The sequence below is a fragment of the Nerophis ophidion genome, linkage group LG18 (genome assembly GCF_033978795.1).
Source record: "Nerophis ophidion isolate RoL-2023_Sa linkage group LG18, RoL_Noph_v1.0, whole genome shotgun sequence".
Lineage (NCBI taxonomy): Eukaryota > Metazoa > Chordata > Actinopteri > Syngnathiformes > Syngnathidae > Nerophis > Nerophis ophidion.
Window position 1 is genome coordinate 39,145,008 of NC_084628.1, and position 24,601 is coordinate 39,169,608.

Consider the following 24,601-nt stretch of genomic DNA (forward strand, 5'->3'; position numbering starts at 1 on the left):
TGTGCTTAAAAAAAGGTGAAATAACTGAAATATAAAAGGCTTATTTAAAATAGGGACAGATCCTTGCCCTTATGTGGGCCTACCGAGGATGTCGTGGTGGTTTGTGCAGCCCTTTGAGACACTAGTGATTTAGGGCTCTATAAGTAAACATTGATTGATTGATTGATACAGAAACATAGATATCTGAATCAGTCATCCAGTATGTGTGTCATAGTGTTTGCAGCAACTCAGAGGATTCGATAATAGTGATAATCGTACAAACACAAAGTGCAAACTAGATAAAAGCCAATAATAATAATACAACGTGCAAACTAGATAAAAGCCAATAATAATCACACAGACAAAGTGCAAATTAGATAAAAGCCAATAATAGAATAGAATATAAAGTACTTTATAGTAATTATATATGTATATATATATATATATGTATGTGTGTGTGTATATATATATATGTATATATATATTCTTATATATATATGTATATATATATTCTTATATATATATATATATATATATATATATACATATATATATATATATATATATATATATAGTAATAATAATATTGATAACAGATAAAGTGCAAACTAGGTAAAAGCCAATGATATTAATTAATAATAATAATTATAACAATATATAACACAAAGTGCAAATTAGATAAAAGCCAAAAATAATAATAACACAGACAAAGTGCAAACTAGATAAAAGCCAAAAGTAATAATAATAATAGTTATAATTACATATATATATATAGTAAGTAATAATAATATTGATAACAGATAAAGTGCAAACTAGATAAAAGCCAATAATAATAATAACACAAAGTGCAAACTAGATAAAAGCAATAATAATAATAATAACAGATGAAGTGCAAACTCGGTAAAAGCCAATAATATTAGAAATAATAACACAAAATGCAAACTACATAAAAGCCAGTAATAATAATAATAATAACACAAAGTGCAAACTAGATAAAAGCAATAATAATAATAATAATAACAGATGAAGCGCTAACTAGGTAAAAGCCAATAATATTAGAAATAATAACACAAAATGCAAACTAGATAAAAGTCAATAATAATAACACAAAGGGAAAACTAGATATAAGCCAATAATAATAATAATAATATAAATAATAATAGTAACACAAAGTGCAAACTAGATAAAGCCAATAATAATAATAATAACACAGAGTGCAAACTAGATAAAAGCAATAATAATAATAATAACAGATGAAGTGCAAACTAGGTAAAAGCCAATAATATTAGAAATAATAACACAAAATGCAAACTAGATAAAAGTCAATAATAATAATAACACAAAGTGAAAACTAGATGAAAGCCAATAATAATAATAGTAACACAATGTGCAAACTAGATAAAAGCCAATAATAATAGCAACAATAATAATAATAATAATAATGATAAGAGATAAAGTGCAAACTAGGTAAAAGCCTATAATATTAATAATAATAATAATAATAATGATAATAACACAAAGTGCAAACAAGACAAAAGCCAATAATAATAATAACAAAGACAGAGTACAAACTACATAAAAGCCAATAATAATAACAGATAAAGTGTAAACTAGGTACAAGCCAATAATAATAACAATAACACAAAGTGCAAACTAGATAAAAGCCAATAATAATAATAACAAAGACAGAGTGCAAACTAGATCAAAGTCAATAATAATAACAGATAAAGTGTAAAATAGGTAAAAGCCAATAATAATAATAATAACACAAAGTGCAAACTAGATAAAAGCCAATAATAATAATAACTAACACAGAGTGCAAACTAAACAAAATCCAATAAGTAAACATTAGTAAAAACTAAACATGAGAACACGAGTGTTGCTTAACTCGCCACAATTTACATAACATGGTCACTACTGCCTAGTTTCTCTTGTTATATTCTTATTTTATGTTATAGTTTTTCATTCTCATCGTGGCTTTTTATTTTTATTGTAATATTTTTCTATTTTGTTTCCATTCATACCCCTTTTATTTACTTTTTATTTTTTACATTCGATCTCAACTCTGTACACTGCTGCTGGAATTAAAATTTTCCTGAGAGAACTCTTCTGAAGGAATCAATAAAGTACTATCTATCTTATCTATCTATCTTATCCATCCATCTTGTTTGTTTTTTGAAAGTGACAAATGCAGGTCTACTTTTCAAATTTTCAGGTAGAGAGTTCCGTAGTTTTGTTCCTTTTTATTGAAAATGCGGCCTGGGTAAAAAAGATGTTCTACGGAATGGAACGCTACAGTTGCCTTTTGACATTATATTGTAGTTTCTTCAAAATTGCAATTTAAAACTGAACAAAGCCTTGGGCCAAGGTTGAACGAATTAACCTTTTAGGTGGTAGCGTGTATTGTAGCGTCCCGGAAGAGTTAGTGCTGCAAGGGGTTCTGTGTATTTGTTCTGTTGTGTTACGGTGCGGATGTTCTCCCGAAATGTGTTTGTCATTCTTGTTTGGTGTGGGTTGACAGCGTGGTGCATATTTGTAACAGTGTTAAAGTTGTGTATACGGCCACCCTTGGTGTGACCTGTATAGCTGTTGACTAAGTATGCATGATGTTCTCCCGAAATGTGTTTGTCATTCTTGTTTGGTGTGGGTTGACAGCGTGGTGCATATTTGTAACAGTGTTAAAGTTGTTTATACGGCCACCCTCAGTGTGACCTGTATAGCTGTTGACCAAGTATGCATGATGTTCTCCCGAAATGTGTTTGTCGTTCTTGTTTGGTGTGGGTTGACAGCGTGGTGCATATTTGTAACAGTGTTAAAGTTGTTTATACGGCCACCCTCAGTGTGACCTGTATAGCTGTTGACTAAGTATGCATGATGTTCTCCCGAAATGGGTTTGTCATTCTTGTTTGGTGTGGGTTGACAGCGTGGTGCATATTTGTAACGGTGTTAAAGTTGTTTATACGGCCACCCTCAGTGTGACCTGTATAGCTATTGACTAAGTATGCATGATGTTCTCCCGAAATGTGTTTGTCATTCTTGTTTGTTGTGGGTTGACAGCGCGGTGCATATTTGTAACAGTGTTAAAATTGTTTATACGGCCACCCTCAGTGTGACCTGTATAGCTGTTAACTAAGTATGCCTGATGTTCTCCCGAAATGTGTTTGTCATTCTTGTTTGGTGTGGGTTGACAGAGTGGTGCATATTTGTAACGGTGTTAAAGTTGTTTATACGGCCACCCTCAGTGTGACCTGTATAGCTGTTGACTAAGTATGCATGATGTTCTCCCGAAATGTGTTTGTCATTCTTGTTTGGTGTGGGTTGACAGCGTGGTGCATATTTGTAACAGTGTTAAAGTTGTTTATACGGCCACCATCAGTGTGACCTATATAGCTGTTGACTAAGTATGCATGATGTTCTCCCGAAATGTGTTTGTCATTCTTGTTTGGTGTGGGTTGACAGCGTGGTGCATATTTGTAACAGTGTTAAAGTTGTTTATACGGCCACCCTCAGTGTGACCTGTATAGCTGTTGACTAAGTATGGATAATGTTCCCCCGAAATGTGTTTGTCATTCTTGTTTGGTGTGGGTTGACAGCGTGGTGCATATTTGTAACAGTGTTAAAGTTGTTTATATGGCCACCCTCAGTGTGACCTGTATAGCTGTTGACTAAGTATGCATGATGTTCTCTCGAAATGTATTTGTCATTCTTGTTTGGTGTGGGTTGACAGTGTGGTGCATATTTGTAACAGTGTTAAAGTTGTTTATACGGCCACCCTCAGTGTGACCTGTATAGCTGTTGACTAAGTATGCGTTGCATTCACTTATGTGTGTGTACAAGCTGCTTATAACATGAGGCTTGGCCGGCACGCTGTTTGTATGGAGGATAAGCGGACGTGACGACAGGTTGTAGAGAACGTCAAAGGCATTGCCTCTAAGGCACGGCCCCTACCCAATATTGTTGTCCGGGTGGAAATTGGGAGATATTCACGAGAATGGTTGCCCAGGGAGATTTTCGAGAGGGGCACTGAATTTCGGGAGTCTCCCGGGAAAATCGGGAGGGTTGGCAAGTATGAGCATTAGCGGTGAATGCGGTGTTACGGCGGCACTGCCTCTGTATAATACCGGCGGGCCAGCTCTAATGTTAATTTGATATTGCCTCCAGGGCCAAATGAAATTACATGGCGGGCCATATTTGGCCCGCGGGCCAGAGTTTGACATCCATGCTTTAAAATGTAATCTCGGATATTATCAGTATTGGTTTCAAAAAGTAAAATTTATGACTTTTTAGAACGCCGCTGTACAGATTAGTACACGGATATAGGGAGAAGTACAAAGCTCCAATAAACAAGGCATACTTGGTCAACAGCCATACAGGTCACACTGAGGGTGGCCGTATAAACAACTTTAACACTGTTACAAATATGCGCCACACTGTGAACCCACACCAAACATGAATGACGAACACCTGCACCGTAACACAACATAAACACAACAGAACAAATACCCAGAACCTGTTGCATCACTAATTCTTCCGGGACGCTATCTCCCAAATTCCAAGCTGCTGTTTTGTGACATATTAAAAAACAAATAATGCACTTTGTGACTTCAGTAATAAATATGGCAGTGCCATGTTGGCATTTTTTTTCCATAACTTGAGTTGATTTATTTTGGAAAACCTTGTTACATTGTTTCATGCATCCAGCGGGGGCATCACAACAAAATGAGGCATAATCATGTGTTCATTCCTCGACTGTATATATCGGTATCGGTTGATATCGGAAACGGTCATTTAAAGGCCTACTGAAAGCCACTACTACCCACCACGCAGTCTGATAGTTTATATATCAATGATGAAATATTAACATTGCAACACATGCCAGTTTACTAAATTGCAATTTTAAATTTCCCGGAAGTTTTTTCTTGAAAACGTCGCGTAATGATGACGTGTACGCGTGACGTCACGGACTGTTATGAATATGAGCGCTGCACACACACACACAGCTAAAAGTCGTCTGCTTTAACGGCATAATTACACAGTATTTTGGGGATGTGTGTTGCTGAATCTTTTGCAATTTGTTCAATTAATATTGCAGGACTCACAGTAGAAAGATGGAGTTGGGAAGCTTTAGCCTTTAGCCACACAAACACACGGTGATTCCTTGTTTAAAATTCACGGAGGTGAAACTTTACTATGGATCAGAGCGGACATGGATCCCAACCGAATGTCAACCAGCAGGTTTCGGTGGGAAAATTGTGGTTAAAAAGTCGCTTGTTACCGGATATTAGCTGAGTTTGTGCTGCCCATAAAGCTGCCGTCGACTTCCCTGGCTGTAGACGTACACTTCCGACTATCAGGTACTATTTAACTCACTAAAACACTAGCAACACAATAGAAAGATAAGGGATTTCCCAGAATTATCCTAGTAAATGTTTGTAAAAACATATGAATCCGTCTTAATGCAATCAAGTTTTTTCATCCTCGCTCAAATTAATGGGGAAATTGTCGTTTTCTCGGTCCAAATAGCTGTTTTTGTTGGAGGCTCCCATTAAAATTAATTTCAAAAATCCTCGAAAAAATTGTTGCGCAGCAGTTAAATGAACACTTAGCGTCTAAAAATGTATGTGAAACCTTTCAATCGGGTTTCAGGGCAAATCACTCCACTGAGACAGCCCTCGCAAAAATGACTAATGATCTATTGCTAACGATGGATTCTGATGCGTCATCTATGTTGCTGCTCCTCGATCTTAGCGCTGCTTTCGATACCGTCGATCATAATATTTTATTAGAACGTATCAAAACACGAATTGGTATGTCAGACTTAGCCCTGTCTTGGTTTAACTCTTATCTTACTGACAGGGTGCAGTGTGTCTCCCATAACAATGTGACCTCGGACTATGTTAAGGTAACGTGTGGAGTTCCCCAGGGTTCGGTCCTTGGCCCTGCACTCTTCAGCATCTACATGCTGCCGCTAGGTGACATCATATGCAAATACGGTATTAGCTTTCACTGTTATGCTGATGACACCCAACTCTACATGCCCCTTAAGCTGACCAACACGCCGGATTGTAGTCAGCTGGAGGCGTGTCTTAATGAAATTAAACAATGGATGTCCGCTAACTTTTTGCCACTCAACGCCAAAGAAACGGAAATGCTGATTATCGGTCCTGCTAGACACCGACCTCTATTTAATAATACAACTCTAACATTTTACAACCAAACAATTAAACAAGGCGACACGGTAAAGAATCTGGGTATTATCTTCCACCCAACTCTCTCCTTTGAGTCACACATTAAAAGTGTTAGTAAAACGGCCTTCTTTCATCTCCGTTGTATCGCTAAAATTCGCTCCATTCTGTCCACTAAAGATGCTGGGATCATTATCCATGCGTTTGTTACGCCTCGCCTCGACTGACTAAAAAGTCTGCGGGCTATAGAGCGTTTTCATTTCGGGCCCCAGTACTCTGGAATGCCCTCCCGGTAACAGTTCGAAATGCCACCTCAGTAGAAGCATTTAAGTCTCACCTTAAAACTATTAGTATACTCTAGCCTTTAAATAGACTCCCTTTTTAGACCAGTTGATCTGCCGTTTCTTTTCTTTTTTCTCCTATCTCCCACTCTCCCTTGTGGAGGGGGTCCGGTCCGGTCCAGTGGCCATGTACTGATTGCCTGTGTATCGGCTGGGGACATCTCTGCGCTGCTGATCCGCCTCCGCTTGGGATGGTTTCCTGCTGGCTCCGCTGTGAACGGGACTCTCGTTGCTGTGTTGGATCCGCTTTGGACTGGACTCTCGCCACTGTGTGGATCCATTATGGATTGAACTTTCACAGTATCATGTTAGACCCGCCCGACATCCATTGCTTTCCTCCTTTCCAAGGTTCTCATAGTCATCATTGTCACCGACGTCCCACTGCGTGTGAGTTTTCTTTACCCGTATGTGGGCCTACCGAGGATGTCGTAGTGGTTTGTCTTGTGGTTTGTGCAGCCCTTTGAGGCACTAGTGATTTAGGGCTATATAAGTAAACATTAATTGATTGATTGATTGAATGTGAATATGTGAGGTGCCATGAACATGTGACGTCATCGTCTGCGACTTCCGGTAGAGGCAAGGCTTTTCTGTTAGCACCGAAAGTTGCGAACTTTATCGTGGATGTTCTCTATTAAATCTTTTCAGCACAAATATGGCAATATCACGAAATGATCAAGTATGACACATAGAATGGACTTGCTATCCCCGTTTAAATAAGAAAATCTCATTTCAGTAGGCCTTTAAGAGTTGGACAATATCGGATATAGGCAAAAAAGCCATTATCAGACAGCTCTCGTCTAAATGCATCCTCTATCCTTTGCAGGTGGTGCGTTTGTGCCAGAACCCCAAGTTGGCCTTGAAGAACAGCCCGCCATACATACTGGACCTGCTGCCAGACACGTACCAGCACCTGCGCACAATCCTGTCCCGATACGAAGGCAAAATGGAGACCCTGGGAGAGAACGAGTACTTCCGAGTGTTCATGGAGAACCTGACCAAGAAAACCAAGCAGACCATCAGTCTGTTCAAGGAGGGCAAAGAGCGGATGTACGAGGAGAACTCGCAACCCAGGTGAGCTATGGTGATTTGATTTTAAAGGGGAACATTATCACAATTTCAAAAGGGTTAAAAACAATAAAAATCAGTTCCCAGTGGCTTGTTGTATTTTTTTAAATTTTTTTTCAAAATTTTACCGGTCTCTGAATATCCCTAAATAAAGCTTTAAAGTGCCTTATTTTCGGCTCTCTGCGAAGACACTGGCCATTTCCCTGTGACGTCACACAGTGCTGCCAATGTAAACAAACAATGGGAATACCACAGCAAGATATTGCGACATTAGCTCGGATTCAAACTCGGATTTCAGCGACTTAAGTGATTCAACAGATTACGCATGTATTGAAACAGATGGTTGGAGTATGAAAATATTGAAGAAGAAACTGAAGCTATTGAGCGAATAGCTATTGACGCTATTCATAGCCATAGCATGGCCGAATAGCTACGTTAGCATCGCCGGTAAAATGTGCGGACCAAACGATCAGGACTTTCTTATTTAGTGACACTGGAGCAACTTAAATCCGTCGATTGGTAAGTGTTTTTTTCGCATTAGATCTGGGTGGAAGGAAACGTAATATAGTTGCAAATGCATCTACAGGTTATCCATACATCTCTGTGCCATGTCTGCTTTAGCACCGCCGGTAAATAGCATGTTAGCATCGATTAGCGTAGCATGGTAGCATCGATTAGCTGGCAGTCAACATCAACAAAACTCACCTTTTTGATTTCGTTGACTATCGTTGCAAATGCATTTGCAGGTTATCCATACATTTCTGTGCCATGTCTGCCTTAGCATCGCCGGTAAAATGTGGAGACACTTTGGTACATTCAATGGGGGTCTGGCGGCAGATTTCTTGCCAGTGGTGCAACTTGAATCCCTCCCTGTTAGTGTTGTTACACCCTCCGACAACACACCGACGAGGCATGATGTCTCCAAGGTTCCAAAAAAATAGTCAAAAAAACGGATAATAACAGAGCTGAGACCCGGTGTTTGTAATGTGTTGAAAATGAAAAGGGTGGGTGTGTTACCTCGGTGACGTCACGTTCTGACGTCATCGCTTCCAGCGCGATTAACAGAAAGGCGTTTAATTCGCCAAAATTCACCCATTTAGAGTTCGGAAATCGGTTAAAAAAATAGATGGTCTTTTTTCTGCACCATCAAGGTATATATTGACGCTTACATAGGTCTGGTGATAATGTTCCCCTTTAAGAATGAATTGCAGTGTTTCCCCCAGAAAATGTGTTAGTTAAGGTGGTGTCTCTCCAGCGGACAGACCGGGGAAGGGGTTGGGTGGGTGTTATGGATCGGTGTAACTTGGCCTGTCGCCATCACGTCTCCACCTCGTCGCTGCCACCACAGCCTGGGGGGGCAATAGACTACAGACTGCGGTGAAGTAGGCCGGCTTCGTCGCGTGAAGAAGTCGACAATTTTTGGTTGTGTTTTCCGCTCCATTTGCTGATTGGCGACGTACAATATACAGCTCGATATTTTTTCTGAAAGTAAATACAAAACACTCCTAGTTACCTGAGATACTAAGTATGTCATTATTATAACTTAGTCAATATTTTGACCTACTAATTTACTAAGTCAAAATAATGACTTGCTAAGTCAAATTAATGACTTACTGTAAGTAAGCGTTTGCAATAAATAAGCCTTTGGAAAAAGAGTTAAAAGTGGGGCCACATGCTGACATACGTTCAACTCATCAGGCTTGATTTATTACAGCAATTGGGAAGCCTGTATTTGATTTTTATTATGCAAATGTTATATTTTTATCAACGTGGTAGCAGAACGAGCAACATGTGGTAGCAAAATGAGCTAACCTTGCGCTAAAAGCTAATTAGCCTTCCCCTCAAGGACTGCGAGTGAGCTGAGCCGCCGCTTATGTTTGTAGAACGTCAACGGGCTCATAGTGATGTTACTACTAGTTGACTGGGGGGTGTTTGTTATCATTTGGGGAGAGTCCGTTGCCTTATGCTTACCTGCTGGACACCTTTCTGCTCACCCCACCGCAAGAGCACTGACTCCATTCGCTCTGAATACACAGTGCTGATTGGCTGTTACCGCTCTGCGTGTAACCAATCAAATGGTTCTGTGGGTGGGACAATCCTGGGTTCTGCAGAGACGTACTGACAGAGGCAGAACTAAGCGGAGCAGCTTGTTAAGACTTTAGGTTAGGCCAGGGGTAGGGAACCTGTGGCTCTTTTGATGACTGCACCTGGCTCTTAGGTAAATCTTAGCTGACATTGCTGAACACGGTAAGTAATGAATAATTCCGTTGGTAATCACAGTGTTAAAAATAAGGTTCAAATTTTAAAACATTCTCATGCATTTTAATCCAACCATCCGTTTTCTATCGCACCTCTCCAAGATGTCGCATTAATATGTTTATTATTGGTTAACTTTAGAATAACAATGGTTTTAAAAAGAATAAGAGACTTATTACCGGTATACTCTAAAAATGTTGGTCTTACTTAAAAATGCACGCATTGAGTTGTACCGTATTTCCTTGAATTGCCGCCGGGGCGCTAATTTATTTATAACCTCTTCCCACTCCGGCGTTTACCAAAGGCATGTGGTAAATTTAGGCCTGCGCTTATAAATTTGAGTGTGATGTAAGAATACCATCATGAAAAGCACATTTAATAAAAAAAAAAAAACTTTATTATGGTCTTACCTTTACTTATAAATGAAGTCCATGCCAGCTCCTTCTGATCAAAAGCATCGATAACTTGTTTATAGAAGTCTTCCTTATCTTTCTTTAGTTTTGAAAGTCTCTCTGTCTGGATGGAGATCTTCCTTTATTACCTCCTGCTTCCATTGAAAGTCCAGTTTAGAAAACTGTTTTATTTTAGATATGTAATCCTCCATGTTAAAAGTGCAAGCGAGAAGAAAAAATAAACAATCGCTGCTCACTCTTGCTGCTTGTTGTCACTTCTTCTGCAGCCGAGTAGTCGCAAGAAGGATCACTAGCGCCCTCTACCACCAGGAGGCGGGAGTCATTTTATGACTTATATTTGACACACGCAGCTACGGTATATTAATAAAACATAGCTGCTTATTGTTCTTTTTAGCATATTCAATAGCTTGGACCTTAAATCCTACTGAATAGCTCTTAATCTTCTTCGCTTTATGCGATTTCAAATTATTGAAATCAGCCTCCTCCATTTTGAAAATGATGACAGATGAAGTGTCACTCGTGACGTGACGAGTTTGACCCTGTGGAAATTCTAGGCATATGCTAATTATTTGGCAAAACGAGTTGGACCCGGCAGTAATTCTAGGCAGGCGCATACTATATACCCGGCAGCAATTCAAGGAAATACGGTATTCAGTGTTAAAAAAATATTATATGGCTCTCATGGAAATACATTTTGAAATATTTGGCTTTCATGGCTCTCTCAGCCAAAAAGGTCCCTGACTTCTGGTTTAGGCGGTGGCTCTTTGTTGTTAAGGCGGCCGCCTTAAAGGGGAACATTATCACCAGACCTATGTAAGCGTCAATATATACCTTGATGTTGCAGAAAAAAAGACAGTTTTTTTAACTGATTTCCGATTTCTAAAAGGGTGAATTTGGCGATTTAAACGCCTTTCAATTTTCCGCTGTTGGAGCGATGACCTTTCACCCGTGACGTTACAGTGGGAAGCAATCCACCATTTTCTCAAACACATTACACACACAAGTCAAAACAGCTCTGTTATTTTCAGTTTTTTCGACTGTTTTCCGTACCTTGGAGACATCATGCCTCGTCGGTGTGTTGTCGGAGGGTGTAACAACACCAACAGGGAGGGATTCAAGTTGTCCTACGTGGAGTGTGCAACAATTAGCACGGCATGCTAATTGATGCTAACATGGCAGAAATGGCAAAATTGTGTGGATACCCTGCGACACTCAAAGCAGATGCATTTCCAACGATAAAGTCAACGAAATCACAAAGGTGAGTTTTGTTGATGTTATTGACTTATGTGCTAATCAGACATATTTGGTCATGGCATGACTGCCAGCTGATCGATGCTAACATGCTATTTAGGCTAGCTGTATGTACATTTGTAGCTGTATAGTGGGTAGAGCGACCATACCAGAAACCTGAGGGTTGCAGGTTCGCTTCCCACCTATTGACATCCAAATCGCTGCCGTTGTGTCCTTGGGCAGGACACTTCACCCTTGCCCCCGGTGCCGCTCACACTGGTGAATGAATGATGAATGAATGATTGGTGGTGGTCGGAGCGGCCGTAGGCGCAAACTGGCAGCCACGCTTCCGTCAGTCTACCCCAGGGCAGCTGTGGCTACTGATGTAGCTTACCACCACCAGGTGTGAATGAATGATGGGTTCCAACTTCTCTGTGAGTGCTTTGAGTATCTAACAATAGAAAAGCGCGATATAAATCGAATCCATTGTTATTATTATTATTATTTGCATGCAGCGTTTCCCTCCATCCACATTTAATGCCAAACAAACACTTACCAATCGATGGATTTAAGTTGCTCCAGTGGTCAAAAAATGCAGTTGTTGGTTAGAAGGCGATCGCCGAATAGCTTCAATAGCTATTCGCTCAATAGCTTCAGTTTCTTCTTCAATTTCATTTTCGCTATCTGCCTCCACACTCCAACCATCCGTTTCAATACATGCACAATCTGTTGAATCGCTTAAGCCGCTGAAATCAGAGTCTGAATCCGAGCTAATGTCGCTATATCTTGCTGTGCTATCCGCCATGTTTGCTTGTATTGGCATCACTATGTGACGTCACAGGAAAATGGACGAGTGGATTTACAGATAGCGAAAATCAGGCACTTTGAAGCCTGTTTTCGGGATATTCCACGACGGGTAAAATTTAGAAAAAAAACTTCGAAAAATAAAATAAGCCACTGGGAACTGATTTTTATTGGTTTTAACCTTTCTGAAATTGTGAAAATGTTCCCCTATTAACAACAAAGCACTGCGGGGAAACCCTGAATTGGAAACATTTGAATTGAACAGTTGCATAGTTGAGACAAGGCTGGCACACACAGTGAACAGTTGCTCCCGGCCTTCAGGGTGCTGTCAGGAGGTATCAAACTGAGAGGTGTTGTGGTTGGAGCACGTCAACATTTGTGGTCAGAACTGCGCTTCATCTGCAGATGCTCTCTTTTGTTTTTGCCTTCAAATCGTCCCCATCTACATACAAACATGACCTCCTTGTGTTATGCTCTGTGCCTTTGATCTCTCTGTGCAAGTGCATCGAATACAGGATTGCACAGGAAAGAAACCACATTTTGATCTCTGGACTGATTTGCTGCCGCAATAATAACTTTTAGTATTCATACTTTAAGAGGCTTTTGTTCCGTCCAAACGAATGTGTTTTATGTCGGTTAGACCTGTGTTTTTCAAACAATGTGGCGTGAGATATTGTCTGGTGTGCCGTGGGAAATTACGCAACTTCACCTAATTGGTCCAAAAAACATTCTTTGCATCTCGATAATTATAATCTGCAAATAATGTGCCGTTGGCAGGGTAACCATGTAATACTCCACGCCAGTAGGTGGCGGCAGGTAGTTAATCGCTTTCTAAAAGTCAGAATGAGTCGGGTGAGACGAGGATAGTTTGTTGTGATCCCAATATGCAAAAGGTAAAAACATGTATGCAACGTGAGGCTGGGCGATATATCGCGGGTTTGTGTAACGGTGCACAAAAATCTCGGTTCGGTATGTACCTCGGTTTAGAGGTCACGGTTTGGTTCATTTTTGGTACAGTAAGAAAACAACAAAATATACATTTTTGGGTTATTTATTTACCATATTTGTAAACAATGGCTTTATCCTTTTAACATTGGGAACACTATAATAATTCTGCCCTTGTTAATCCACATTAAACTGCCTCAAGTTGTTGCTCAGAATAAATAAAATGACAAAACTTTTCTTCTACATATAAAAAGTGCAACATTAAACAGTTTCAAGTCAACTTATTGTGCTTACTTTATCACAGCATTTGGGAAGCCTGTAGTTGATTTTTATTATGTAAATGTTATATTTTTATCAACATGTGATAGCAGAGATCCTGCCATTCAAAGCGTTTCTGTCCGTACAACACACACACACACCGCAAAATGAGCTAACGTTACACTAAAAGCTAATTAGCCTTCACCTCAAGCCAGAACTGCGAGCGAGCTGAGCTGCAGTTTAAGTTTCTAGAAGGTCAACGGGCTCATAGTGATGTTACTAGTAGTTTACTGGGAGGTGTTTATTATCATTTGGGGAGAGTACGCTGCCTTATGCTCACCTGCTAAACACCTATCTGCTCGATGCTGAAGCATTTACTACATGCGCTCTGAATACGCATTGCTGATTGGCTGTTACGGTCTGACTACGCACTGCTGATTGGCTGTTACCGCTATATACTGTATGTAACCAATCAGATGGTAGTGTGGGTGGGACAATGCTGGCTGCGGACACAGAGGCAGAAGAAGCAAAGCAGCTTGTTAAGACTTTAGCTTAGAAACTTGTTCGGTACACCCCCGTACCGAAATGATTAAATACAAATACACGTACCGTTACATCCTTAATAAGTAAGACGAGAGAGAGAAGGTGCGAATCTGGTAACCAATGAAGGAAGAATTAATTCCCAAGAAAAACAGCAGGTGGTTCATCGTCTGGCGGTGGTTTGGCTTCAAGCGGGAAGATGTTGAACACACAACAGTAATAGTGTGGGGCAAAAGCGTTGTTACAAAAAGTAACACGACTGCTAAATTGTAGCATCATTTGAAAAGTCACCCGCTAGAAAATAAGGAGTGCTTGAAACTCCCCCCTCCGTGCGTCGGTTGAGGTGGGCGGGGTTGGGGGCGCGGGGGTGTATAATATAGCCTGGAAGAGTCATGGATGCAGGGGAATGCTGGGTAACTGTTATGTTGCGTGTATATTGTGTTACAGTGCGGATGTTCTCCCGAAATGTGTTTGTCATTCTTGTTTGGTGTGGGTCCACAGCGTGGCGCATATTAGTAAGAGTGTTAAAGTTTATATCACAACCTTCAGTGTAACCTGTATGGCTGTTTAGCAAGTATGCGGCTTGCAATCTCGTACGGGCGCGATGACATGTTGTAGAGGACTTTAGAAGTACAGCCATCACGGCACGCCCTCAATATTGTCGTCCGAGTGAAAGTTGGAGAATGTTAACCCCGGGTGATGTCCGGGAGAGGCACCAAAATCCGGAAACCCCCCGAAACAATCGGGGGGGTTGGCGATTATGCAGCTGAGCCACATCAGAGTGGCCAAAGAGCCGCATGCCGCTCCGGAGCCGCGGGTTTCCGACCCCAGGTCTAGAATGTCACCCTGGTAATTACCTTATTAAAACAGTTATATTTGGAAAGGATGACATTTTATATTTGTTTACAAAATGCATTGTTGCTGTTTTCTTAATGCTTAATGTAAGACAAGAGTCATGTAGCCATCTTGCCACCTTCTCCATGGCTGCTGTAAATTTTCTGGCAACCATTTCAGCGTCCATTGCCCCAGGTATAAATAACCCTGTCATCTGCATTCCTGCACACTATGAATGAGTAGCATGGTGGCTAATTAGCTAACCCGACAAGTGCATTGAGCGGCATTCCCTAACTCTGTGTTTAGTGTGCCATGAGATTGTGTGATTTCACCTATTTGGGTTAAAAATATTTTTTTGCAAACCAGTAATTATAGTCTGCAAATGATGTGTTGTTGTTGAGTGTCGGTGCTGTCTAGAGCTCGGCAGAGTAACCCTGTAATACTCTTCCATATCACTAGGTGGCAGCCGGTTATCAATTGCTTTGTAGATGTCGGAGACAGCAGGATGCAGTGTCCAGGTAAAAAGGGGTCTAATGCTTAAACCAAAAATAAACAAAAGGTGAGTTCCCCTAAGAAAATGCAGTGAAGCTTAGGGAAGGATATGCAAAACGAAACTACAATTGAACTGGCTACAAAGTAAACAAAAACAGAATGCTGGACGACAGCAAAGACTTACTGTGGAGCAAAGATGGTGTCTACAATGTACATGACATGACAATTGACAACGTCCCCACAATGAAGGATAAAAACAACTTAAATAGTCTTGATTGCTAAAACAAAACCGGTGCGGGGAATAGCGCTCAAAGGAAGACATGGAACTGCTACAGGAAAACACAGAAAAAAGAGAAAAAGCCACTAAAATAGGAGCACTAGACAAGAATTAAAACACTACACTAGGGATTTCCCGATCCAGGTTTTTGCACTTCCGATCCGATACCGATATTGTTTTTACACTTCCGATCCGATACTGGCCTATCCGAGTATGTATTAAAGTTTAAAGTTATTTAGCCTACGTAGTTGTCAGATTCATGCTGGAAAGGATTTTAGTACTCTTGATAACAACTAGCCAGCTGAATTAGGTGAGTTTGAGTAATACACAATAGTTGGTATTCAAGGATAAACACAAAATATCAAAAATGATACATGACAAACAGAAATGGCATCATTAAACCGTAAAAAAGTGAACAGTTTAAAGAGCAAATAATGCTTAAAAAAGCAAAACACACAAACAACCTGAGTGGGATAAAATGTCTATAACTCAGCATCAATACTTGCTCTTGAACAAGTGTAAACTTTAAAAAAATAATAAATATCTACAAACTCCCTTCAATTGTTTGCCCCAGTGAAGGGGGGCAAACAATTGAAGTCAAAGCATAATGGGGAGAATCTTTCGAACAAAGACGAGCACTTCAAGATGCTCAGGTGTCAGCCTGCTCCTGTGTTCATCTATGATGAGTGCTAAAAAGCCTCTCACTCGCAAGAGTCATTAAAATGTCTTACAACTTTACCACCACGCTTGACTTTATTGTGGCATGTTTTACACTCCACCTCTTCATCTTTTTCGTTTTGTAGGGTAAAATAATCCCACACAGCTGACATTTTTACCGTAACTTTTAATTTCACACGGCCGTCTGAACGGTTAGAACACAGACTTGAGGATGTTTTGAAGGTGTGCTGGAAAATGCGGAACGGAGTGTAGGGAGCAGCAGAAGAGTGGAATGTATTATTTAAATCGGTGCGTTGGAAAACACGGACCGCAGTTTTTTTTAAGATCTGGATCGTCATTTTCCCATGCCTTACCGATACGCATTTTTTGGCGAATATCGGCGGCCGATCCGATCCAAATATCTGATCGGGACAACCCTACACCATACACATGAAAACTGCAAAAAAGTCCAAATAGGTTAGGGAGTGATGTGACAGGTGGTGACAGTACACCTACTTTGAGACAAGAGCTATAGTCATGCATGCTTGGTTATGCTTTAAAGTCATATCCAGCAATTACGACAACAATTTTTTACTGTCAAGCAAGTTTAGTTTTTTTAATGATTTCTGCTGGTGGTGTGTCTCCGGATCTTTCTATGCAAAAAATGTGCCTCGGCTCAAAAAAGGTTGAAGAACACTGAATTAGCTAACCCGACAAGTGCATAGAGCGTCATTCCCCAACTCACCTGGATCATAGGGCTCTTAAACTGGCCGTTATAGTGACACACCTGTATATGATAGGGGGCGCTCAATATTGAGCACCAAGTGCTGATTACTGCCTGTGGTTGAGCAGTCTGGCGGTACACATGCAGTTGTATTTCCTTGTCGCTGTCGCCATATTGTATCACTGGGATCCCAAAAAGCTAAAAAGATTTCGTTTGCATTTGAGCTTTAAACTAGGACTGGGCGATAAGGTCTTTTATTATTATCTCAATATTTTTAGGCCATGTCACGATACACCATATATATCTGGATATTTTGCCTTAGCCTTGAATGAACAATTGACACATATAATCACAGCAGTATGATGATTCTATGTGTCTACATTCAAACATTCTTCTTCATACTGCATTAATATATGCTACTTTTAAACTTTCATGCAGAGAGGGAAATCACAACTAAAAGTGTATTTATTAAACAGTTATTAAGCAGTGGCACAAACATTCATGTCAATTCCAAAACAGAAAGTGCAAGATCGTCAGAGACATTATAAAACAAGCTATTAGTGCACTTTTGTGCATGATGTCACTAAGATGACATATCAAAACAATACTAAAATAAAATGCACTTTTTGTACAGAACGCCACTACAATAGTTTAAAACAAATAAAGTGCACTTTTGTGCATGATGTCACACAAGATATTTCAATAAGTGTCAAATAAAAAATGAGCTGCATAATAGGAAATCAAATAGTGTATGTCCTTCGCTCTGTGGTAGGTTCCTGCGGATGTTATCTACTTCTGTTGTTGACTAGTTTTTTCATACGGTGTTGATGTGGAAATGGTTGCATTTGCATTTTGTTGGTGTGGCACTGGCTGGAGATGTTGACATGCGGAGTTTCAAGCACTCTTCATTCTCTAGCGCAGTGGTCCCCAACCTTTTTGTAGCTGCGGACCGGTCAACGCATGATAATTTGCCCCGCGGGGGGTGGATTTTATTTTATTTTTTTTTTCTTTGTCATGAAAAAGGGAGGTTTTTGTCATGAAAATGGGAGGTTTTTTGGGTTGGTGCACTAATTGTAAGTATATATTGTGTTTTTTATGTTATGGGGCGGCATAGCTCGGTTGGTAGAGTGGCCGTGCCAGCAACTTGAGGGTTGCAGGTTCGATTCTTGCTTCCGCCATCCTAGTCACTGCCGTTGTGTCCTTGGGCAAGGCACTTCACCCACCTGCTCCCAGTGCCACCCACACTGGTTTAAATGTAAATTAGATATTGGGTTTCACTATGTAAAGCGCTTTGAGTCACTAGAGAAAAGCGCTATATAAATATAATTCACTTCACTTCACTTATGTTGATTTAATAAAAAAATAAAAATAAATTAAAAATTCTTCTGCGGCCCGGTACCAATCGAGCCGCGGCCCGGTGGTTGGGGACCACTGCTCTAGCAGGTGACTTTTCAAATGCTGCTACATTAGTAGAGCTGCTACTTTTTGTAGCAATGCTTTTGCCACATTCTTGACATATTAGGGTTGTCTGTTCAACATCTTCCCGCTTGAAGCCAAACCACCACCTGTAGTGTAATGCCCGCTACTGTGAGAACATATACTCCAATGTCAACATACAATCATTTTCTATATCGCACAGAGACAAACCCGCAATATATCCGGTATGTTCCATATATCTCCCAGCCCTACTTTAAACTATGCAACACATATAATGTCGTCCCAAGTTAGGTAATGACCTTGTGTGTCCTACTCCTGGCGGAACACGGCGGTCTAAACACTTAAATGCCAGCCGACTACCTCGGGGGTGGTTGTCCCACTAAACTGCACAGCTGGTGAAGTCTTTCCTGGTGTGACCTCAATGACGGCAAGGGTAGAGCAACAAAGACGTCTAATTTTTTAAGAGGGGATGAAACAAATATTACATACTTTATACGTTAATCACTTAGATGTTAAAGGGGAAGGTTATCACAATTTCAAAAGGGTTAAAAACAATAAAAATCAGTTCCCAGTGGCTTGTTGTATTTTTTGAAATTTTTTTCAAAATTTTACCGGTCTCGGAATATCCCTAAATAAAGCGTTAAAGTGAAGTGAAGTGAATTATATTTATATGGCGCTTTTCTCAAGTGACTCAAAGTGCTTTACATTGTGAAACCCAATTTCTAAGTTACATTTTAAAACCAGTGTGGGTGGCACTGGGAGCAGGTGGGTAAAGTGTCTTGCCCAAGGACACAACGGCAGTGACTAGGATGGCGGAAGCGGGAATCGAACCTGCAACCCTCAAGTTGCTGGCACGGCCACTCTACCAACCGAGCTATACCGCCCCTACCAACCGAGCTCTCTGCGAAGACACTATCCATTTCCCTGTGACGTCACACAGTGCTGCCAATGTAAACAAACAATGGCGAATAGCACAGCAAGATATAGCGACATTAGCTCGGATTCAAACTCGGATTTCAGCGACTTAAGCGATTCAACAGATTACGCATGTATTGAAACAGATGGTTGGAGTATGAAAATGTTAAAGAAGAAACTGAAGCTATTGAGCGAATAGCTATTGACGCTATTCATAGCCATAGCATGGCCGAATAGCTGCGTTAGCATCGCCGGTAAAATGTGCGGACCAAACGATCAGGACTTTCGCATCTTTTGACACTGGAGCAACTTAAATCCGTTAATTGGTAAGTATTTGTTTCGCATTAAATGTGGGTGGAAGGAAACGTAATATAGTTGCAAATGCATCTACAGGTTATCCATACATCTTTGTTCCATGTCTGCTTTAGCACCGCCGGTAAATAGCATGTTAGCATCGATTAGCGTAGCATGTTAGCATCGATTAGCTGGCAGTCAACATCAACAAAACTCACCTTTGTGATTTCGTTGACTTTATAGTTGCAAATGCATTTGCAGGTTATCCATACATCTCTGTGCCATGTCTGCCTTAGCATCGCCGGTCAAATGTGGAGACACTCTGGCACATTCAATGGGGGTCTGGCGGCAGACACTTTCGCATCTTCGGGCCAGTGGTGCAACTTGAATCCCTCCCTGGTAGTGTTGTTACACCCTCCGACAACACACCGTCGAGGCATGATGTCTCCAAGGTTCCAAAAAATAGTCAAAAAAACGGAAAATAACAGAGCTGAGACCGGGTGTTTGTAATGTGTTGAAAATGAAAATGGTGGGTGTGTTACCTCGGCGACGTCACATTCTGACGTCATCGTCTCCAGCGCGATAAACAGAAAGGCGTTTAATTCGCCAAAATTCACCCATTTAGAGTTCGGAAATCGGTTAAAAAAATAGATGGTCTTTTTTCTGCACCATCAAGGTATATATTGACGCTTACATAGGTCTGGTGATAATGTTCCCCTTTAAAGTTTACAACATCAAATATATTCCCTGGTGCTTTTGCTGGCGTGCTGTGTTGTAATAAGAAAATACATGTCTTTGTAACTAGAGATGTCCGATAATATCGGCCGATAAATGCTTTAAAATGTAATATCGGAAATTATCGGTATCGGTTTCAAAAAGTCAAATTTAAAAGTTTTTATAAACGCCGCTGTACGGAGTGGTTCACAGTAGAGAGCGCCGATAAACCTTCAAGCAGACCTGGGAAAATGAAGGGCCGGGGGCCACATGCGGCCCGCCGGACATTCCCAAATATTTTTTTTGATCTTTATGATGGAAAGTGTCACTGCCATTATGATGTGCAGTGATGTTTTCAAATGGACGTAAGTCTTGAACTATACAAAGTATTTCAATGGTTGGAATCTCTGCTTTTGCATGATATTTTAGTGCAGGGGTAGGGAACCTATGGCTCTAGAGCCAGATATGGCTCTTTTGATGACTGCATCTGGCTTTCGGATAAATCTGAGCTGACATTGCTTAACACGATAAGTAACGAATAATTCCACTTGTGATGACAGTGTTAAAAATAACGTTCAAAATATAAAACATTCTCATGCTTTTTTATGTTCAAGAAGTTGCATTAATGGTAAGAAGTAATTTATCTACTATTGGTTAGTGTGGGGCTTGCCCTCCTGGGGGTTCTTCAGACCACCAAGAGCCTGTTTTAGGGTTACAATATTGTTTTATTTTATTTTTCTCTCAGTTGCTTTCCAGCAATCGTCTTTTTCTGTTTCGTCCTCACTCACGCTCTGGCTCCAGCCCCAACCCTGTCTCTCCTCCTGGCTGCTGCTTATAACAGAGCGACAGGTGATTAGATAACAAGGCCCAGGTGGGCCCTCTACGCACCTGTCGCTGATTTCGAGGCCGGTCCTGGCAACATCCTGCTTTGCTGCAGGCCCGGAGGCCACGCCCCCTCCAAAGTTTGCTTCCGAATAACAATGTTATTACAAAGAATAAGAGACCTATTATACTCTAGAAATGTTGGTCTTACTTAAAAATGCACACGTTTTGTTGTGTTCGGTGTTAAAAAAAAATATATGGCTCTTAGGGAAATACATTTTAAAATATATGGCTTCTTGGCTCTCTCAGCCAAAAAGGTTCCCGACCCCTGTTTTAGTGACTAGTGTTGTCCTGATACCAATATTATTTTGATACTTTTCGGTACTTTGATACAATTCTAAATAAAGTGGACCAAAAAAAATTGCATTATGGGCTTTATTTTAACAAAAAATCTTATGACGCGGCGGTATGGTACCTTATATGATTCTTTAGTATCGCTGTACTGTACTAATACTGGTATACCGTACAACCCTACTAGTTATTATGGTAATTTACGTCACAGCAGGTCATACGAGACACCAGGCAGTGTGGGTGGGGAGTTTTTCCACTGCGGCCTGAAATGTGGGTGTCAGGGACAGACGTGGAAGGAGATTTTTACAAGAAAGTTCTAAAGCTTAGTTATACATCACATATATCAGATTGTAGATGCTTTTTGTTTTATCATTATTCTTCACGTTCATATTTCGCTGTGTTAGTTGCATTTTTGTTGCATTTGGCTCGATTGTAAAATATGTCGATTGAGAGGGGTTGTGACGTTCATCTGTTGTCAATATTCAGGGTTTTATCGTTCATAGAAAAAAATAAAATTCCATTACGTCTTTGAGGCGGTCTGACATAACATTTTTAGTATTCAATCAGACTTCATTGTGAGGTGTTGTATTACTTTTCTGAAAAATATATAAACCGGCCCCCTGGCACATTTTTTTTCTCTAAATTTGACCCCCCGAGTCAAAATAGTTGCCCAGGCCTGCCTTAAAGGCACTGCCTTTGCAGGCCGGCCCAGTCACATAATATCTACAGCTTTTCACACAAAGTGAACTCAATGCATACTTGGTCAACAGCTATACAGGTCACACTGAGGGTGGCCGTATAAACAACTTTAACAGTGTTACAAATATGCGCCACACTGTGAACCCACACCAAACACATTTCGGGAGACCATCCGCACCGTAACACAACAGGACAAATACCCAGAAACCCTTGCGACACTAACTCTTCCGGGAAGCTAAAATATACCCCCCCGCCCCCCAACCCCGCCCACCTCAACCTCCTCATGCTTTCTCATGGACAGCATGTCCTAAATTCCAAGCTGCTGTTTTGAGGCATGTTAAGAAAAATAATGCACTTTGTGACTTCAGTAATAAATATGGCGGTGCCATGTTGGCATTTTTTTCCATAACTTGAGTTGATTTATTTTGGAAAACCTTGTTACATTGTTTAATGCATCCAGCGGGGCATCACAACAAAATGAGGCATAATATTGTGTTCATTCCACGACTCCATATATCAGTTATCAGTATCGGTTGATATCGGAATCTGTAATTAAGAGTTGGACGATATGGGCAAAAAAGCCATTATCAGACATCTCTAATTGTAACAGGTGTCACGGTATGCCATGATCCCATTTAATACATGTCTCGCTTTTAAAGTTAGTATTTGCTTATTTTGGGCACAAAACATGTTAAATGTAGAAACTGTCAAATGATTATTTAAAAAAAAAAAAAAAAAATCTGATTAATCACAATTTGGATTAATCATGATTGATCACGGGAAGCACGGTGGAACAAGGGTTAGTGCATGTGCCTCACAATACGACGGTCCTGAGTAGTCCTGAGTAGTCCTGAGTTCTTGGGGTCTTTCTGTGTAGAAAAGTTTGCATGTTCCCTCCGGGTACTTTGGCTTCCTCCAAAGACATTCACCTGCGGATAGGCCCCTCCCACCTCCAAAGACATGCACCTGGGGATAGGCCCCTCCCACCTCCAAAGACATGCACCAGGGGATAGGCCTCTCCCACCTCCAAAGATGTGCACCTGGGGATAGGCCCCTCCCCCCTCCAAAGACATGCACCTGGGGATAGGCCCCTCCCACCTCCAAAGACATGCACCTGGGGATAGGCCCCTCCCACCTCCAAAAACATGCACCTGGGGATAGGCCCCTCCCTTCTCCAACGACATGCACTAGAGCAAAGGCCACTCCCACCTCCAAAGACATGCACCTGGGGATAGGCCCCTCCCACCTCCAAAGACATGCACCAGGGGATAGGCCTCTCCCACCTCCAAAGATGTGCACCTGGGGATAGGCCCCTCCCCCCTCCAAAGACATGCACCTGGGGATAGGCCCCTCCCACCTCCAAAGACATGCACCTGGGGATAGGACCCTCCCACCTCCAAAAACATGCACCTGGGGATAGGCCCCTCCCTTCTCCAACGACATGCACTAGAGCAAAGGCCACTCCCACCTCCAAAGACATGCACCAGGGTATAGGCCCCTCCCACCTCCAAAGACATGCACCAGGGGATAGGCCCCTCCCACCTCCAAAGACATACACCTGGGGACAGGCCCCTCCCACCTCCAAAGACATGCACCTTGGGATAGGCCCCTCCCACCTCCAAAGACATGCACCTGGAAGTAGGCCCCTCCCACCTCCAAAGACATGCACCTGGGGATAGGTTGATTGGCAACACTAAATTGGCCCTAGTGTGTGAATGTTGTCTGCGTTGGCCCTGTGATGAGGTGGCGACTTGTCCAGGCTGTACCCCGCCTTCAGCCCTAATGCAGCTGAAATAGGCTCCAAAAGGGACAAGCAGTAGAAAATGGATGATTGGTCACGTGCATTATTAAAATGAACCCAAGAAAAGGACTCAATATTTGTAGCCAAATGCAATTTTTTGGGTTAAAGGTGGCGACTTGTCCAGGGTGTACCCTGCCTTCCGCCCGATTGTAGCTGGGATAGGCGCCAGCGCCCCCCGTGACCCCGAAAGGGGATAAGCGGTAGAAAATGGATGGGATGGATGGAAAATGTCAACTAGGAATGTTTTTAAATGTTCAATTTAAACGGAACCTGCATTTTTGGGGGGAAATTTTGATTATTGTTCACAATCATTATGAGAGACCAGAACATGCATGTGTTTTTTTATTAGGATTTTAAAGGTGATAAAAAGAGTCACCCTTGTAGCCTTCAATGTAGGGCTGGGCGATATGTATAAAAATGTATATTTTTTAGGGATGAACCAATTCATCGGTAACCGAATATATTCGGCCGAATATGGGAAAAAAAGCCACATTCCGCCTTCCGTGGAATGAGTTATAAAGAAGGCCGAATAGTGGCGTGTGACGCAATTTTTTGATGCGGTGACGCA

At 41.2% G+C, this 24,601-nt stretch overlaps 1 protein-coding gene across 2 annotated transcripts in view; it reads left to right on the forward strand.

Moving 5' to 3' along the window:
• Positions 1-24,601, forward strand: part of cbl (Cbl proto-oncogene, E3 ubiquitin protein ligase) — a 133,889-nt gene that overhangs the window by 22,212 nt on the left and 87,076 nt on the right. For both annotated transcript variants that reach the window (XM_061878093.1, XM_061878094.1), the window contains exon 2: positions 7,329-7,576. In XM_061878093.1, the coding sequence (XP_061734077.1) occupies positions 7,329-7,576 (248 nt within the window). The remainder of the gene's footprint in view (positions 1-7,328; positions 7,577-24,601) is intronic.